The 19,834-nt window shown below is 47.2% G+C and overlaps 1 protein-coding gene across 1 annotated transcript in view; it reads right to left on the bottom strand.

Annotated features, from left to right (window-relative positions):
- Positions 1-19,834, bottom strand: part of C16H16orf71 (chromosome 16 C16orf71 homolog) — an 89,108-nt gene that overhangs the window by 41,757 nt on the left and 27,517 nt on the right. Inside the window, exons 11-15 of the mRNA XM_032126365.1 lie at positions 19,341-19,532; positions 16,710-16,865; positions 12,183-12,377; positions 3,452-3,568; positions 1,004-1,148 (exon numbers count right to left, since the gene is read on the bottom strand). Coding sequence (XP_031982256.1) covers positions 1,004-1,148; positions 3,452-3,568; positions 12,183-12,377; positions 16,710-16,865; positions 19,341-19,532 — 805 coding nt within the window. The remainder of the gene's footprint in view (positions 1-1,003; positions 1,149-3,451; positions 3,569-12,182; positions 12,378-16,709; positions 16,866-19,340; positions 19,533-19,834) is intronic.

Below are 19,834 nucleotides of genomic sequence, written 5' to 3'. Positions count from 1 at the left end.
CAGACAGCTGCACCTGCAATCCCATTCCTCAGGCAGTCTGCTCCTATTGCTTGCAAATGCAAAAAGGGAGCAAGGAGACTGGGGAATTTTCTCTCATTAAGCTGATCTTCACATCCCCTTCTGCCAGAGGAGAAGGAAGCCCATTTCCCTCCCTCTCAGCCTGCCTGTGCCTTTCCCAAGAGAAATGGATGGTCTGGGTGAGATGGTGGCACATCTGAACCTTCCAGGAGAATTTCCTGGCTTAGAAGGAAGCACAGGCCACAAGCAGAGGCAATCTCTAACCTCTGCAGCTAAGGGCACACCTGTTGCTCTGGTGTTGCAGTAGCAACCAATAATATTCCACAGTGCTTTAGGACGGGCTGCATCACCTCTGTTTCTCAAACGGGACAAAAGGAAGATGTGAGTGGTACATGCCAATGTTTGACACATTGGTGGCTGATGTTAAAGACTTTGTGATTTGAGTTCAGAGCCACAGATCATGTTTATTTACCTTATCCTGCTGCTCTCCCACCTCAGACAGGATTCTATTAAATAATGTGACATTTTGGTGATGGTTTATCAGCCAGTGCAATTACAGGACAGATAAATCAGTACTCCTGAAGTCCCACAGGCAATGAGACAGGGGAATTGCGGAAAAGGGAGGCTGGATTTTCTGCAGCTAAAACTTTCAGGAGTATCAGTGGGGAACTAAATTATTATGTTCAACTCAAATGAGTCTGTCCCTGGAGCTCAGGGTGCTGAAATGTGGGAAAGTTCACTGCAAAGGAACAACAACTAAAATCTGAGACCTGAAAACTTATCAAGAGTTAAAAATTCAGCTCATGAATATTCAACACTGGGAACAGAAAGAAAGAAACAGTCAAAGCTATTCTATAACTTCTTTTGGGGAAGATACAGGAAGTGATAAAGCAACCCTCCTGCAAATCTGACACTCATCACCCTTCACCTCAGTGCTTTGCCTTCCTCAGCACCATGGAAGCTCTGGAGGAGAAGCAGAGCTCACCTGAACTCGAGAGCAGCAGGTCCTGCCCGGGGTAGAGCAGGCGGAGGCCACAGACATCCAGCCCAGAGCCCAGCAGCAGCTGCAGCATGTGATGGGTCTCCAGGGGACTTCGGAAGAGAGCCTCAAACAGCAACACCATGGCAACCTGGACAGCCAGAGAAAAACATGGGAAAATGAGGGAAATGCTTCCAAGTCCTCCACAACCTCAGAGCTGCAGCCTTGCTGCTCACCTGGAGTTCCTAGGATGGATCTGCACTGGCACAGCTACAGAGAGGCTTGGGTTTGGTTTCTGTTTATGTGCAGTTCACACAGGAGGCTCTTGGCTTTGGACTAAATCACAGCTATCAATGATAATTATAATTTAATCTATTTCTGCTGATATAACTGTGCCTTTTGTCGCATAAACCTACTAGAAAAGAACTGCAAGGCCACTGGGGCAGAGACCACAGTGCCTCCCTTCTGCTGGTAACTTTGTGCAGTACCATCTGCCCATCTTTCTGGATGATTAAATAATAATAGACCAACTGGTTGTGTCTCTGTACTTTTAACAGCACCAAAATCAATGTTAAAAAAATACCAAAAGGCAAACACATCACTGGTACTGTCCCAAATTTACATTTCAGAGCCTTCTTTATCAGCCTAATCCAATTCAGCCTATCCTGGCATGTAGGAAGACACACACCAACATGTTCTGAATGTTTATACCCAAAAGGGAAGCAAATCATTATTGTTTTCCCCATCAGAGAAACAAATTGCTTTTAAAAGCAAGCACTTTACGACAGGGAGTTGTGTGGTGCTGTGGATAATAAACTGTCTAGCTGGGGGTCAGACAAGCTGATTTTCTGGCCTCAAATTTAGGCATGGTTCTCCTTATTGTTGAGCAGCTCAAGGATTTCCCCAGCTCAAGGTTTATGGCTGCAGCAAACGCCAAATGAATCCATCACTACTGGACACTTGAAATGAAATGCTACTGCCCCATAAAGACATTATGAGGCTTTACCACCATGATAAATGAAGATATAAATTTACTGAAATCATATAAAAGTGGTTTAATTAGGAATAAAAGCTCCATTTCTTTATGTTTGTCTAGCTCAAGCTCTCCTGCTATTAACTCAGTACTCACAGCAGGCAGTAAGGAAGAATTTTCCTGTAGCTGCTCTGAGGCATGGGGCCAGCTGTGAAAATGCAGCCATCCAGCACTGGGAAACCTCAGGAAGTGCCAGTCCCCCCTTTCCTCAGCAGCCTGCCACTTGGCTTTGCTCTTTGTTGAGTTGTGCCTGGCCTGGTGTCGGACATCAGCAATTCTGGCCACTGTCCGAACCCTGGACTCTGCCTTGGCCTTGGCACTGGGGACTCCCACCTGCAGTGCTGTGCCCACCAACACAAGAAGGATGTTGGCCTGTGGGAACAAGTCCAGAGGAGCCCATAGAGATGTCCCAAGGGCTGGAGCCCCTCTGCTCTGGAGCCAGGCTGGGAGAGCTGGGGGTGCTCACCTGGACAAGTGAAGGCTCCAGGGACACCTCAGAGCCCCTTGCAGGGCCTAAAGGGGCTCCAGGAGAGCTGCAGAGGGACTGGGGACAAGGGATGGAGGGACAGGACACAGGGAATGGCTTCCCAGTGCCAGAGAGCAGGGCTGGATGGGATATTGGGAAGGAATTGTTCCCTGGCAGGGTGGGGAGGCCCTGGCACAGGGTGCCCAGAGCAGCTGCGGCTGCCCCTGGATCCCTGGCAGTGTCCAAGGCCAGGCTGGACATTGGGGCTTGGAGCAGCCTGGGACAGTGGGAGGTGTCCCTGCCCATGGCAGGGGATGGAACTAGATGGGCTTTGAGGTCCCTCCCCCACCAAACCAGTCTGTGGCTCTGTGACTCTCAGCTGACCCCAGTTACTGCTGCTGGCCCTGCCCTGTCCTTCTCAATAACAACTCATCTCACAGGAGTGAGGTCGTGTACATTTTGTGCTGCACTCCTAACCAAGAGCTAAATGAAATCACTTTAACCTTCTCTTCTCCTGCAGTAGAATCAGTAGAATTACTCCCTACTTGTTCATACAACACACACAGTTACTGAAGGTCAGGCAGTACCAGAACCTTCAGAAATTTCTTAGAACGTTTCTGAGCCCAAGTTTAATCAAAGTTGTGCTGTTTACTGGCTTACCGTCAAGTGGTTTCAGGTTATCAAAATTTTGTCTACTGTTACAGATTTGCACCTGGTTGGTAGCAATTTCTCCAACCCACACATTTCAAAGTTTAATCTTCTGTGGCTCAGAGCAATCAGCACATCAATACCGATGACATAAAATACTCAGCTGATATATTTAGGGCTGAGTGCAAAATACTTCAAGATCAGTAACAAACCTCTAGATTGAAATATTCCAGGGCACTTAATTATCTCCCAGTGTCCCCCCTCAGCCCCCAAGTGAGGAAGGAGGGGGCTGTTTGTTGTTCTTTACCTCAGTGTCTGTGTCTCTGCAAGCCTCCATGGCACTGCTGTCAGGGAAGTGTTTGTCATCACTCTCAACTGTCTGCCAGTAAAATCCCTTTGGCGCTGCAAACACCTTCTCCACTGCCTGAAATGCACAAAGGACAGCTCTCACTTTCATGTTATCTTGGTCCCTTAAAATAAAGCAGGAAAAATAGGATCTGGATTAAACTCAGGCCAGTGTTGTTAATTTATATAATTTGCTTTCTTGTAACTATTCCAGTTGCTCCAGTTAAGTGATATTCCAAGAACATGAATCTGCAACTGCTTCCCAAGAGCCTGAGCATTCCCAGGGTCCACCCCAGTGACTCCCCAACACACAGAGCACCCACGGACATCACCAGGAGCTGCATCCATCAGCTGAGACCTCAATTCTCCACAACTGTGCTGAGCACTCAGCAGAAAACGGCTTTGTGAAAGCAATGCTCTAATTAACTAATCAAATGGAAGGGTAGAGAAGGGATTGCATGAACCTCTACATGCCTGTAGCCAAAATAACACATTTCTCCTGTGTTCATGTCACTACAAGTGACACATATCTGTAAGTCTCATCGTGCCACATCCTCATGGATAGGCAAAAAACTGGCATTTAGGTCACAGCTCAACACAAGCACAGCATTTCCCAGGCTCAGCACCTTATTTTGTTTCTCATCCCTTTTCTGGGCAGCCAAGCAAGCAACTTGTACAAGTGCAAGTGTAAGGATGTGTCGCTCAGGAGAATGTGCTGTGACTGCATGCTCTGTGAGGCCACAGTCCAGGGACAAAGGCAACTCCTGAAAGTCATGTTTGTCAGCTCCTGGTCTGAGCATTCCAGAAACACAGATGCATTTAGGAAGAGTTCACAGTGGGTAGCAATCATTCCAGGGATGAAGGAAACAAAATTAGTCACTTTTAAAACTCAGGCGTAGCTCAAAGAGGCTTCACTACTTTTTAAGGCTCTACTTTCTTTTACAGCATGTGTTAATTTGTCCTCAGCTCGTGTGGACTGACCTTTTCAAAAACAGAAAAAGAAATTAATTTTCAACATGGTCTCATCAGGACTTTTATGATGGAGAGAAAAGGGGCTAACCCTGCAAGGAGAAGCATCTGCTCTGCATCATGAGCTCCATCTAATGCTGTTTAATTGTGTAATCACCTGAGAGATTTCAGGTGTGCTGCTTGGCACTTCAGAGCATTCCACAAATGTTTCAAGGTAACAACCAGAAAATGAAATTCATTTGAATATTAAAACCCCTCTGACAACTGCCTTTTCACTTCAGTAACCTTTTGTGTTGTCTCCTTCCTCTACCTGGTGTGCTTCATGAGATATTTGCCTGAAAGCAGAACTGGGGATTTCACTTTTCAGCCTGTTTCAGTCAAATCAACTGCACCAAACCAAGAGCTTTGGCATCTCCCAGTGGATCTGTCCACTCTGTCCTGCAATCCATCATTCCCCAGCCTCCACTGCTGATATTACACTTGGTTGCTGTGGAAAATATCATCAGAGGAAAAGTGGATTTAAGGAAACAGATCTTCCCCATTTCCAGTGCACAATGCCAGCTCCTGTCTGCAACAGCACAATGAGCCCAGACCAGCCCTACAAAGTGGGAATGCAGCAAAATCCCAGTTTCCTATTTCTTCAAGCTGTTCCTTGAACAAACCTCATGTCTGTGAATGTTCAAGAAGGAAAAGAAGGGACAAATATGGTCAAACCAACACCAGCCTCTATTTCTATAAAAGCCTGCAGGATGATCATCCAGCTCCAGGACACAGGGCAGAAAATCCAAGGGGAGCACCCTGGTGTAAGCTGTGGACCCGTGGTGATCCCAGGATGCTGCTCCAAGGCCACAGAAGGGATGTGGCCATACCTGGGAAGCAAGGCCTGTGGGAATTGTTCCTGTCATCTGTCACAGTTTATTTTCCAGCAGCCAACCTGAATGGGAGTTCACAAACCAACAGAAAATGGAGCTTGAAAAGTCTTATTTCTCCCAGAAAATCCTTCTCCTTGTGAATTAGAAAACAGACAGATGGCTGCAGGATGAGAGCCCTGCTTTGTCCAGCCTGACTAAAACACCCCAGTGGAGAGGTCCTAACACAGCCTTCCTATGCCATGAGCAGGAAAACCAGGGACAAAGTCACTTTCTCTGTGATGTAGGAGAGAATTGCATGGAGCCAGTCATTCCAAAACTGAGCTGAGCCCTTTTGGACACAGAACAGAGAGGGACCCTCTGCAGGCAGCTGCAGGAGCCTTCTCCTACTGAAATAACTTGGACACTATTTCTGTTTACGATACTTCAGTGCTGCTTTTAATGTTCCACAGGAGGGGAGGTGTGAGAATTGTATTGGTTTCACCTCAGAGCTGGTTCCTTTCACTCCTCCAACATCACAGCAGCTATAAATCCTTTCCCAATCCTGTGGGTGCATCAGCTCTGAGTGCTGACCTGTCTCCTGCTGGGAGGAGAGGAGACTCCCCAAACCCTGTAGAATGGTGAAGAGGCAGCCCAGCCTTTGATCCCTACCTGAAAACACCTCTCCAGTGAGGCTCTGAGCTCTGTATCAGCCTCCCATCTCTTGGGAAAAGCCTCATCCCAGGGAGGAAGGTTCCCTGCACTCAGCCAACAGCAGCTGCACAGCCCCAGGGATACTCTGACTTACGCTGTGACAGGTTGCAAGCCCAGACTCACGGAACCATAACCATCCCCATGTGTGTCTGCAGGGCTTCTTACAGCACTCACATCCTCTCCATGCACACTGCCATGATCAGGATGAGCAGGGAGGGAGGGCACATCCACAACCTCCTGGTTTTAGTTATTCCTTTTTGCCAATTTATCCTTATTCCGTTTGGGTGACAAATTCCAATTTCTGCCACCTTAAGACACGGGAAAAGACCGCTCTGTGCCACAGCTGGGATTGAACACACACCAGTTTTTTCAAAGGCATTTAAAAGAAACCCCGAGCCCCTGCTTTGTTTCAGACAATATTACCCAAAAGAAGTCAGACGGTTCTGGGAAGGAAACTCACAGCAGAACAAAAACATGCTGTAAAATCCTCAGCAGAAACAAGAATAAGCACATTTCAGAGGAGATTGGAGCTGCAGCAAAGCCATGAATATTTAACTGTCACACAGAAATATGACCGAGCCCGTGATCTCCTCTTGGTGCTTACAGTGTTTTCTGTTTCCAGCTCTGACAACAAAGGAAGAGCTTTTGCTGCCAGATGATCTGAGAGAGTCTTTTAAGTTGCAAGGAGTCTTCCAGGTTGTTCACAGCCCCAGCAGGAAAACAGAAACTGCAGGAAGAATCCCCATGTACGCCACAATCTCATCTCCTCGCACACAAAGTACTTTCCAAGGCAAAGATCTGCTCAGCCATTATCTCAGTGAGACAACACCAAACCCCTTGGAGAAAGACGCTGCACTTCCAGTACCTCCAGAGCCAGATGGGAGCTCTGGACTGAGGTAACCTCTCCCTGCCAGCCCTGCTGAGCACATCAGGGGCAGCAGAGGAAGCACTTCTCTCTCTCTCTCTCAGCAAGACTAATATCTGATGTGGTTCACCAAATCCTGCCCCTGAATTAGGCAGCATCACTCTCAAATTCTCTCCTCTCCCTGCTCTGTGTGCAGCAGCAGAGCTTTCCTTGTGGGAATCCACATTAACACAATGTTGAGTGTGTTCCCTGCACATCTTCCCTCCCCACTGTGCATGTTCTCTTCAGATGGCTACAGAATTCTCTACAGGAAAGTGGAGGCACCACAGGAAGAGCCCAGGCAGCAGAAAGTCTGGGATAGAGAGGGCTCATCAAGGAAGACGTGCAGTTCTGGTGACTGTATTTCAGGCAGTTTGAAATGGATCTCACTTCCCCTTGTTCCCCTTCTGGATAGGGAAGGGGATATCTTAAACCACAGAAGCCAGAATGAGACAGTGGCTCCCAGCCTTTGTGCCCATCAGCACTAATCAGCAGAGTAGCTCGAGAGTTCTTTAAAGCTGCTCTTTTCAGGAATAATGAGTGATGGACACAATCTAAATGTGAGCTGTCAAATTTAGGAAGAACGAAAACTTGTAATGTTTTATTCCTCTCCAAGCTATGGCTTCATCCTTGTGCCAGCTCTAGTAGACATCAGTGTAGTCTTTCCTCCTTCTAAAGGTTAGGGGCTTTTACTTACAAATGCCAATGGCTGCCTGAACTCCTGGATCCATGAAAATCAATGCCAGACTCCAGCAGGACTCAGCCAGGGCCAGAATGCCACCTTCTGCCTCCTGAAGAGACAGCCATCAGCCATTCTAGGCTGCAGCTATGGATTATTTTCTCTAAATGTAAATAGATGAAGTCCCAGGACAAACATTTCTCCCCCAGACAAGCCATATCCATGTGGGATCCCCAGCCAGATGTGCTCTCACCCAAGCTGTTGGGACAACTTGATCCAGGCTGCACAGCAGACTCTGGGTGCCAGCCAGGCAAGCCCTGACCCTTTTCACCAACTCAGATAAAGACAAGGCACAGGCAAGGTTTGAAAGCAAAGGGTAGGATGAACCTGGCCTTTTGAACCTCCTGCTTTACAACTTCAGCCTGGATGCCCCAGAGCTGAGTGCTGGACTCCAATGCTGCAGGACTCATCCTGCCAGGTCTGCTTTGGGGAAGCTCACATAGAGGAGCTGTCCTGGGTGTTTTATCCCTCCCTAATGCCCAGTTCAGCTGCACAACAATCAAATCTTTCAAGCTTTGGAGGAGGAAAGCACAGCCCCGGGCCATGAACTAAATCTGGGAGCTCACAGCAATGTGGGGATCAGGTCTGGGAGCTGAGCAAATTGTGCTGCTCTCCAGGGAGCTCAGGCAGCATCTCGACCCCAAAATATGGCCCAGCTTAGGTGCTGCTCACGCTGCATGACATGAGAAAGAACACATGGGGCAATAACCCCAAATCAAACCAGAATTGCCACCAGCACAGCCACTGACCCACAGCAAATCTCAGTTCCTGCAGTTTGGGATGTGTGACAGGCAATGCCCACACAGCCACGGGCCTGAAGAGCTGAGTGAAAAGCTGATGTGGAAATGAGGAGCAGTTCCCTGAGCACACCTCCCTCAGCACTGAAGTTAAAAGAAGTGGAAGATGCTGAAGGCAACTCAGCAGGGCCGAGGCCACGGTGCTTGTCAATGAAATAATGTCACAGCACTCAGAGTCTAAACTCAGAGAGCTCAGAGCACTCTCACTGAGCCTCACAGACCTGAAAGATCCTCTGGAAGTGCCTCCCACTCCCTCTTCAGAGGCTGCACACAGAGCTTGGGAATCTGAGCTCTAAATCTGTGCCTCAAGTGCACAGAGCAACAAGTGCTGCACCCGGGGCTGCTTTTCCACAGGGATTTCGAATTTCAGCAGCAACGTCCAGCTCCTCATGTATCCTACATGGTTATTTCAGAATTTGAAATAAAATATGCAACTTTCAAAGCTTGTGTGTCTGAGAGCTCCTATGGCAACACAGTTATTATCAGTTCCAGCAGAGAAATCCTAAAAATCTGAAATTCCACATGGAAGAACTGCTCTACTTTCTGCCAGCCCCCTGCCACACATAAACCTTCCTGTTAGGTCAGTCTGTGCTGCTGGACATTTTCAGCAGGCCTGGGTTACAGTACTGGGGCAAATTCAGCTCCCTGAACCCAGCTGTGGGATTCTTATCTATGATTAGCCAGAAAAAAAAAAAAAAAAAAGGAGCTTTGCTTAAGCAAGAAAGGAGGAAACTTTGTGTAGACCTGCCCTTAATCACTACTATTTAAAAAACCCACACAAACTTTGTGTCAGAGCAGGGAAGCTACTAAAGGAGCAGCACGAGGGGAACTGATCACCAGGAGGTGCAACAAAATCAATTTTCTGGAACTTAAAGTAAAGAATCTCATTCACCTTGACTTAGAGATGTCTGTGGACAGAGGAGGAGGGATGGAGGTTCCCCTTCTTCCTTCAAACCTCCCTGAAAACGCTGCTATGCCCTGACTCCTCTGTCCTGGCAGGCACCTGCACAGGCTGGGAGCTCAAGGAGATGCTCTGGAAGATGACCATCAAGGGCTGCAGCCTTTGAGCAAATGTCCCAGCATCCAGAAAAACTGAGGGACAGGAAAAGAATTCCAGCATGGACCAAACAGGAGAAAAAGCAGCACCAACATTGGCTCCATGTGTTGTCTGTATCCCTAAGGCGATCACTTGCATCCTGAGGCTCAGCAGCAGAAAGTACTTTTATTTTATGCTAAAATGAAGAAATCCTCTATCTGCTGACAGGGGACCTTGCAGTTAATAGCTTCCACAGGGATGTTGTCACTCCCAACCCAAGCTGGGCTTTAATGACTGCATTGTGAGCTGCTGCTCCTGTCAGGAGTGAATTGCTGCAGGTTAATAGGCTCTATGCACAGCACTCATAAAAATGCCTCCAAAAACCAGCACAGGCAAAGCAATCTGTTTGGGGTCCAGAGCAGGCAGAAAATCCAGCAGACAAATTGACTGAAAACAAGACATTGGCTCATGCACTAACAAACAAAAAGCATAAAGGTTATTACAATTACTGCTGGCAATTGCTCCCCTGATCACACACAGAGCTGCTCAGTACACAACAGCTTCCCTCTACCTCCATTTCCACCCATTCCTTCCACCATCCTGCCAGGATTTCTCTCTCAGACTGATCTACCTGGAGCAAAAGCAGGGATTCACTGCATGCTCCTCCAACACGTCGGAGCAGGTTCTTTGGGCTGCTTAGTTTTGTACACGCTGCCTCAAAACAAATATAAACATACAGAAAGCAAAGCATGGATCACTGGCCTTGTACCAAACCTTCAGACCAAAGAAGTTAAAAGAATATGATTCTGAGTTTTCCATGCAGCACTTTTTGGTTGTATTTTAATGACACTTGGGAACATTCTCAGTTGGTAGCACTTTGCAAAGCTCCAGGGCAGACATCAGGGTGAGCTGCTGCCTGCTGAGAGCATGGCTCATTGAGCTCTGCTTTGGAAATCAGCCTTTCTGCCTAACCAGCTATAAAAATGTGGCTGTGCCATCCCTGGCAGTGTCCAAGGCCAGGTTGGACGGGGCTTGGAGCAACCTGGGATAGTGGAAGGTGTCCCTGCCATGGCAGGGGATGGAACTGGATGGGCTTTAAGGCCCCTCCCTATTACTGCAGGCCTTTGCCCCAGGGTATATCACCGTGTCCTGCAGCCATAGGGAGGAGGAGGAGAGATGATCCAGCAGGCAGGAATTGTGCAGCAAGATTGATTTATTTAATTATTTTACAAACTCTTTTATAGACTTTTTTCTTCATAGTCTAATTGGACAAAGGATCAGCCACCCCTTGGGGGTGATTGGCTAAAATCCTAAAACATCCATTGTCAAAATATTTTTCTACCGTACCATAAACAAGACTTTTCAAGGCTGAAGGTGTTTGGTTGTTTACATTCCCTGCTACCTCTTCTGTGAGAGAGAAAAGTCTCTCACGGACTTAGAAAATAGCAAGAAAATCCTTGCTAGCAGCATTTTGTATCTACACCTCCCAACCCAAACCATGCTGTGATTCCATACCTCTGTAAAAAAGCAACAACACAGTGGTCTCAGCCTCGCTCAGGCCTGGGAGGCACAGAGCACTTGAACTTGGGAAGAGAATGTAGTTTTTAAATTGACATCATGTTTTCCACGGCATCAAGTCAAAGATCCACCCCCAGAAAGTGCCTGCTATCTTGCTGTTCAATTCCTAATGATTTATAATTCCCCTAATAAGGGATTTGCATAAAAGCCCTGGCTGTTTTAAATGATGCCTTATTTTATGCCTTAAAAGCATAGAGCAGATTTATCTTTTACGAGTACGTCAGACTCTTTATGGCTCTTGCTTCTGCTTGAAAGCCACAGTGACTGCAAATCAACAACACTAAGCCTCCTTTTCCTGCACACAAGTGGGATAAACCTTTAGGCAAATTGCTAAGTGCACTGCTAAACCCCTAAGCTTTCATGGCATTGATTCTCACAGAGTCATGGTAATCCCCAAATCTGGTTGAAATGGCAGAAAAGTTTTCATGCTTCATTATTTTCAAAATTAAAACTTCATTGTGAACAGGAATTGCCCTTCCGTGGAATTGTGTCTCAAGGGTTTTGTTCATCTAAAAATGTTGGGAAACGACCACAATTGTCCAAAGGCTGGTGATGTTGTGGGAAAGAAATAAACAGAACATTCCCTCAAAAGGTATAGAAATCAAGTCAGATTAAAAGCTGCTTTGAAAAGCCACTCTAAATATTTACACCAATGTAGGAAAGGCTCGTAAAGGCCTGAAAGCAACATTGGATGCCCTCAAGGAATAAATTCCCCCAATAAGTATAAGGAATTCTTGTAACATTTCATTCAGTGTAATATTTGTTACGGAGCACTTGCTAATCTGACAGAAGTGAAAGGTTTATTATTATTCTCCTTATAGACAGCAGTGAGTGCTCCTGCAGATGTGTCCAGGCAGGCAGGAGATTGGAAGCACTCAATTTGGAGAGGTGCTGTGTCCTTGTAAGTCACACACTGCCCTGGAAATCCACAGATATTAAAATCACAGAACTGAATCATGGACTATTCCAATATTAGAAGCATTTGTTTTCCAACTCTGTTTAAATCCTTTGCTAAAGCAAATAAGAATACCTGTTAACACTGAAAAAACAACTTTTACTGAACCTGATCCAAAAAATTACCAGAAGTCCAAGCATTTCTGTACAGTACCTGTGGGTCAGGATTAACAGCAGTGATGTTACTGAGCAGGACAGAGGGAATTTCAGGAAGAAGTGGGCACAGCTGGTCTTGGAAGTGACTGGCCAGTTCATCTCTCCACCAAATGAGATCTGGAAGCCACGTAGAGGTCAGAAATGCAGAAATCTTCTGGTAAAACCTGGATGTTCCTTGGAGATGTTCTGCAGTCTGCAAAAAGCCAGTGGTTAAGAAGCATTGGTGATGGTTTCAGAAACTCTCTGTCTGTACCTTGCACCTGCAGCAGCTCCTCCTCTGTTCACAGCCATCTCAGACTCCAGTTCCACACAGCTGCCCTCAGATTCTCCAAACCAACCCCTGGTGTGACACCCTGCACCCCCCAAACCACCACACCCTTCATCCCGTGCTCATGGCATCCATCAGCTCACAAATCCTGCTCCAAAGCAGATCACACCACACTCAGAGGGGAAGAAAAGCCCATAAAAAGGACCATAAACCAGCCCAATACAATGAAACATTAACTTGCAAAGGGTTTCTTAGGGATACCAATGAAAACAGTTGTTAATACCCCATCCCTGCAAGTGTTCAATGCCAAGGTGCATAGAGCACTAATCTGGTCCAGTGGAAGTTGTCCCTGCCCACAGCCGAGGGTTGAAATTAGATGACATTTAAGATCCCTTCCAACCCAAACCATTCTGTGATGTTTTTTAAGATTGAGGCTAACGTTAATACTGATACATTAATATTGAATACTGCACTGCTACACTACAGTTTTCCATCATTTAACCTCCCCTCTAAGCCTCATTGCTCTTCAAGCTGATTCTTAATTAGCAGAACTTTCAAAGAACAAAACCAGTGACCTCAAGGAGACCTAATTAGAAATTAACAGACTCAACAATTGCGCAGAGCATCTTCTCTCCAACAGTTACTTGAGGGAAGTGATGGTCCTGCTCTGCTTTGGTGTGGCCTCACCTCAGCTCTGGGGCAGTTGTGGGTGCCACAATATCAGAAGGACCTGAAGCTGTTGGAGAGTGTCCAAAGGAGGGGCATGGGCATGGGGAAGGGTCTGAGGAGCAGCTGAGGGCGCTTGGATTGTTCAGCTGGAGAAGGAGCCTGAGGGCAGAGCTCAGCGGGGGCTGCAGCTCCTCCCAAGGGGCAGCTCTGATCTCTGCTCCCTGTGCCAGGGACAGGACCCAGGGAACGGCTGGAGCTGGGCCAGGGCAGGGTCAGGCTGGAGATCAGGGAAAGGCTCTTCCCCAGAGGCTGCTGGGCACTGCCCAGGCTCCCCAGGGAATGGGCACGGCCCCGAGGCTGCCAGAGCTCCAGGAGCGTTTGGACAGCGCTGCCAGGGATGCCCAGGGTGGGGTTGTTGGGGGGTCTGGGCAGGGCCAGGAGCTGGATTGATGATCCCTGTAGGACCCTTCCAGCTCAGGAAATTCTGTCATTCTGTGATTATTGCACCTAAAAAGTAAAGCTCAAGGAGGAAAACCCCAAATCAAATGACAGAGGTTGGGAGCTCTCAGAGCCACCAGAGAATGAAGTGATGGAAGTGCACACAGAGGAGCCCCAGAGCTCCACACAGCACCAGTGTGATAACTGGGAATGCCTGGAAGATTCTTAGGAAGCAGAGGCTGTACAAATCTAATTCCCATCAGACATGCCTGGAACTGCAGCCTGTCTATCACACACAAGGATTACAGGAGATGTTTCAGCATTTGTTTGACAACAAGGAAGCAAAACCAGGCAGGGATGTTGAAATCTGCCTCACTTCTAGCAGCTATTTGGAGGAGGACAGAAATAAAAACACCCCAAACTACCCCCCAAAAAACTGATAAAAAGGAGAGGAAACATAGCAGAACCACTGGATATAGGAGTAGATGCCATCCTAGTTGAATAAGCCACAAGACTTCTTGATGTGCTAAGAACAGGAGCTTTTGCCTGGAGGAGCCATTATTATTATGCTATTTATAACTATTAGACCTTGGGACAGAGAACTAGAATGTGATAAATAAAAAAAAAAAAATACACAGATGACAGTGAAGTGGCCAATAAATAAGAAATTGATGGCTCAGAGCCCCCTTTTGGGGCTGAAAATGGACTCTGGGCTCTACACATTAATATTAAAAGAGCATTTGTCATAATGCTTAACATTTACACATACTTGGTCTTTTTTGCATAATCCAAAAAAAGTGACTGAGTTTCCCTACATTCTCATAGCAAACACATGCAACAAAAGCACCTGGAAACCCAGTCATATTTTTAGGGTAAGCCCTGAAAAGTGTCTCTTCATGCCCACAGGAGACAACTGGAACAAGAACAGGAAGTGCCCCAACAGGATTTCATTATTCAATTCAACCACTGAAAACTTGCACATTGACAGGACAGCAAGAGACTGAGGGCTTCAGTGTGAGCAATAAAGTCCACATTTCTCTGCACAGGAGCTTAAGCTGCCCAAGGGCAGGAACAGGGAGAGACTTGCTGTCATTTTCCTTGTCTCTGCTGGGGCTGACATCCCAACTTTTGTGGCTCCTCCCAGCTCTGATCTCTGCTGGGGAAAGCAGCAGTTCTACAAGTGCCTCAGGAAAGAGAGACTGACACAAGACAGTGCTACCACAGAGCCTCTAATGAGGGAGAGGAAACCGAAGTCCTGCTTGGAAGAACTGCCCCGACCCCTGAAATGTCACTGCTGCACAACAGAGCTGGGCTCCGAAGTTTTTCATGATGAAGGTGGGCAGGCCCTGGCACAGGGTGCCCAGAGCAGCTGTGGCTGCTCCTGGATCCCTGGAAGTGCCCAAGGCCAGGTTAGACAAGGCTTGGAGCAACCTGGGCTAGTGGAAGGTGTCCCTGCTTCTTGCAGGGATTTGGACTCAATGGCCTTGAATGGCCCCTTCCAATACAAACCATGCCATAATCCCATGACAAAAACTGTCCAGTTTGTTCCACCAGGTTGTGATTTAACCTTTCCCAGCTCCAACCCAACATCCAGGGCAGCCTGAGCCTACAGCTCCAGAAGTTCATTCAATTCTGCAACACTGGGAACATATTTTGAGCATAATCAGTGCTCCAGAATTTTGGTGCTTTGGCCAACCCCTCAGCTGGAATCAGCAGAGAGCAAGTCAGGCTCTGTCCCTCCATTTGCTTTGCTCCAGAGAGGAAACACCCTGAATTCAGTTGCCTTGGGCAGAAACCAACACTAAGTCCTTGTCCAGTCCAGCAGAGCGTGATCTCACCAGCCTCTGCCCAGGGCTGCTCAATCACTAATGGAAAAGCTGCTCATTGTTTTAGGCTGGGTTTTTTTGGTAGTGTTTTAATCATGACATTTGGTGCCAGCATCAATCATTGATTTTCAGGAGCACTGGAGCCACAGCTGTCAAACCCCAAGTTTTGTGATACATCATGGGAAATTCAATCTTTGCTGCTCCCAGGCAGCAGCTGCAAGTGAAGAACACTGGCTGCAGCTGAGAAGGGGATGCTGAAATGTGTTTTAAAAACGTGTTTACACATCCTATTCCATTTAGGCTCCCCATGGTGTGTCCAGCAGGTATAATACAGACACCTGGGGGTGAAGCAGCCAAAAATAGAGTAGAAAATCCACTACCAGCTCACTGAAGCCCCAAAAGTTGCTGAGAGGAACTCAGCAGCCTCAGCAGAGCACAGGGCAGCACCTCCAAGGTTCCTCAGCCACAGGACAGGTTATTCAAGCAAGTGGCTCTCAGGAGATCTGGGGGACACAGGGATTGCTGCTCCCCACATCACCTGCCTACACTTCCCAGCAAGAGTCACCCACACTGCTTAGGTAAAATAAGTATTTATGCCAGGCAAAAGTGGCAGTAATACCTAAAAAGCTGTGTCCAAAAAAGAAACAGGAACAAGATGCTCCAACCTGTATCAAATCAGCTCTGTGAAAGGTAGAACCAACAGAGCAGAGCCCAGAGCTGCAATTTCACAGCTCTGCTGTGTTGAGGATGTGTGTCCATATCATGTCCTACCTCACATGTGCCACCTGCATGTGCTCAATTTGCAGCCTGCGTGCAAGATCTTCCAGTTTTATTGCACAGCTCAGGCTCTGGGGCCCCCCAAAACTGAGGGAACAGGCTCAGGTCCTGCTTCCAGACCTCAGCTCCTGGGAGTCAACAATACAAACACTCCTCCTCCCAGGCCACACTCTTCACACGGTTCAAATAAAGGAGGAAAAACTGTAATAGGTGCCAAAAGATGTGTCTCCTCCAAATCCAGCTAAATTTCTGCACTGTGAGGTTACAGCTAATGAGCAATTGAGAAAAAATGATGCCCCAGAGAGCTGGTTTCTTGTCTGCACATAATCTAAATGCAGCAGAACTGAGGGCAGCTTGGGTTGGCAATCCTTCAGCTCCCACAGTACTGGGCTGTTCCCCCAGTCCCAGTTTAGGCTGCTCTGATGCTGCTCTATCCTGCCTTGCTGAAATTTGAGCTTGAATTGGCACATCCAGGCCTGGTGCTCAGTGCAGAGCAGTGGTGCCAGCCCTGTTTGCACAGCTACCAGGTGTAAATGCTGCTACTCACTCCTGACTCGTGGGTCTCAGGGCAGCTCTGGGCTGAAGGTTCCTCTGGTGCCACCAGGCAGGCGTAGAGGGCCAAGCCTTCCTCTCTCCAGGCCTGCTGCAGCCCCACCACCTCAAATGGAGCTTTGGGGCCATCCTTCCTCTTCACAGGAGGCACCTGGAAATCCATTGGAAAACAATTCCATTTTGAGATGGACTGAAAAAAACCCTTTACCTTGCTCTGTTGCTTTTGAGTAGAGCCCCACAACAATCCAGGGAGCTTTGATTAGTAGATTAGCTGTGGTTTAGCCAGTAGAAAAATCAATAAAGACCAAATTAAATAGGAATAACACTTTGCTTTTGATACGTCATAGGATTCATTTTCTCAACGAGGACTTGCAAGCTCCGTCTTCCATCAGTTTCACTATGTGGAAGCAGGAATTCACATTATTTCCCTGGTCCAGCAAGGGGGGAGCACAGAGCCCCTGTCAAGGCTGCCTGGAATGTTCCTGTCACAGCAGCATCCTGTGTGCCTTCATCAGTGACAACGAGATCAATCCAATCTCAGCTCACCAATCAATGCAAAGTGATGATGCCATTCCAAGGGGCTGGTGCAGGCTTCTCTAAGAAGCCCTTCACTAATAGCCCAACTCCATCAATCCCCATCCTGTGAATCCCCTTTTAGTTGGGCTGAGGTGATTTCTTTTTGATGGATTTTTTTGTGCACACGTGTGTGGGAGGCAAACATTCTATTCTGCAGTATATAGATCTGAATTAAACCAAAAAAGGTAAAAAGGCACTTCTGCCAACCCCAAGATATGAATTATTATTGTGAATATCAGTTTAGATCCAGGGAGAAGGTTCCAGGAGGACAGACCATGCCTTGGCTCTTTAGGTTGCTCAAAGTCAGATGAAACATAACGCACTTTAACATGCAGAATACATGAAAATCTTGATTATAAGTTAGAAAAGAGAGAGGAGAGACACTCAAAACAGCCTGGGAAGGCACTGGGGTGCTGCAAAATGTCCAGGGTAGCTGGTGAAAGAGGGCAGAAAACTCTGGGAAAGCCAGACACAGGGAATCAGCAAAGCCAGGAGAAAGGAACAGCAGCCATGCAAGCAGAGGTGCCTGATCCAGAACATGCTCTGGATGGAGAGAAAGGCAAGTCCGAGCTACAGGACTGTGATTCCCTCCCAGGGTTCTGGTGGATACAGAAACTCCAAGCCTTGTTCTCCTGGTTTATACCATCACCAGTCTCTAGATGCATTGCCAGCTCTATTTACTGCATTTACAGCCCCAAATAAAGGCCTTTCTAAACATGTTTTTAGCACAGGGCCAGGCTGGATTTTGAAACTGTTGCATGGCTCAGCTGGAGAACTCCAGACACCAGCACCAAGTCCTCCACTGCTTTGAACATTGGATTCCCATGGGGAATTCTGCAGCATCCAGAGGATCACTGCTCCCAACTGGCAGCATCCAGCACACATCTCCAACGAGATCAGTGAGGATATGCTGATTTACACAAGCCAGTCAATGGAATTGCATGGATTACCAGATGAGAATTTGGTCTAAAAATGCCTCAACACTTCCAATTCTTTCAATGAAAGAAATGCAAACGTCTTCATTGCTATCCAGCAGCCATTTCAGAGCCTGTGTAGAATAAATGCGTGGATTTTACCCCAGTTTTCCCTTGGGCACAAAGTCCATCTGAACATCTGACCCTACACCCAGCAGAGTGACACAGCCCTGGAAGCTGAGGTTCCCTTTCAGGCTCAGAGAGAACTGCTACAACTCAGAGCTCAGGGGTTTTTTCATGGGAATAACATGAGGGAAGAGAGATCACACTGCAGCTGGTCACAAGCTAACAAGTCTGAATGGAAAATTCAGGATCCAGGGCTGTTCCAGTGGCAATTTTCATTAGCACTGAACTAACACTAAAGAATGTTAGCAATGTTTTAATGGAAGCACGAACATCATTAACAATTAATTGTGTTTAAGTGGAGTTTAAGTGATTTAAAAGCCTGGTGCAGGCTGGCTGCTCAGGGTGAAATCTACCTGGACTGTGTGGATCAGTATTGGTATCCCAGAGTCTTTCCCAGGGAAAAGAATAAGGCCAGTGAGCAGGGTGGGAAGGAAAAATATACATTGGGGAGGAAAAATCCACTGTTTTCCCTAGGGAATAAAGGGTAATATGGATGGGAAGGGGAGAGGATGGGGTGGTTTCTTTAGAGGAGAAAATCATGTGAACCAAAGGACAATTAAGATAAGGCAGCCCCTCACTTGTTCACAGCACTCTTGACTATCAGAAAGGGTCTATCCTTCTCTAGAACAAGTGGTAAAAACCAGGAACCTGTGTCCATTGCCAAGAACAAAGCCTAACACCCAGCAGTCACTTGTGACAACTGAAAATCTGGTTCAACAATTTTTCACTTCTTCATAAACTACAGACACAACCCAGCTCCACTGACTCCGGCGAGACTTTTATTTACTGACTCTGAGGTGAAACAGAACATCATTTCCACTTTGTTCAGCCACCGTTTTGTAGCTGTTGAGGGGAAAAAAAGGAGATTTCAAGAGCAATTATGTATTCACTGGAGGTCAAAACACTGCCCTCATCAGCCAGAGCCTTTTGTGCCAGGTCACTGCACTCACCAGGGACAGGAGCCACGTCACGAGGGCCTGGTAGATGTTGGCTGCTCCCAGCACCTTGTCAGGCACCTGCCCCTCACACTGATCTGTGGCCACTTGGCCACAACTTGCCAGCCAAATGGTCATCAGCAGCACCTCCTTTTTCACACAGTGGGATCCAGGCAACGTGTCAATAGCTGGCAAAAAAGAGGCTTCCTGTCAAAAAAAAAAAAAAAATAGTATGAAAATGGAAGTCACTCGGATTACTGGAAGTGTATTCATCATCAGGAATTAATTACGTTCATTGCCATCACAGGAGGGGCATTTAACACCCAGAGAGCATTTATCAAAGAGGGAGAATGAGCCATAAAAGCCAGGTTGTTCTATCAGTGACACCTGCCTGAGCACTGCAGGTTTCCTTGGACAGCTGTCACCTGGGTCCTCATTTAGTCCCACACTGCCTGGTGAATGGAAGGTTACACAGTCACAGCTGGAAAAGCGTGATTGAATTTATTCTG

This window comes from Corvus moneduloides, chromosome 16 (assembly GCF_009650955.1).
Source record: "Corvus moneduloides isolate bCorMon1 chromosome 16, bCorMon1.pri, whole genome shotgun sequence".
Lineage (NCBI taxonomy): Eukaryota > Metazoa > Chordata > Aves > Passeriformes > Corvidae > Corvus > Corvus moneduloides.
Note: the sequence above shows the minus strand (reverse complement) of the source record. Positions and strands in the feature narration are given on the sequence as shown.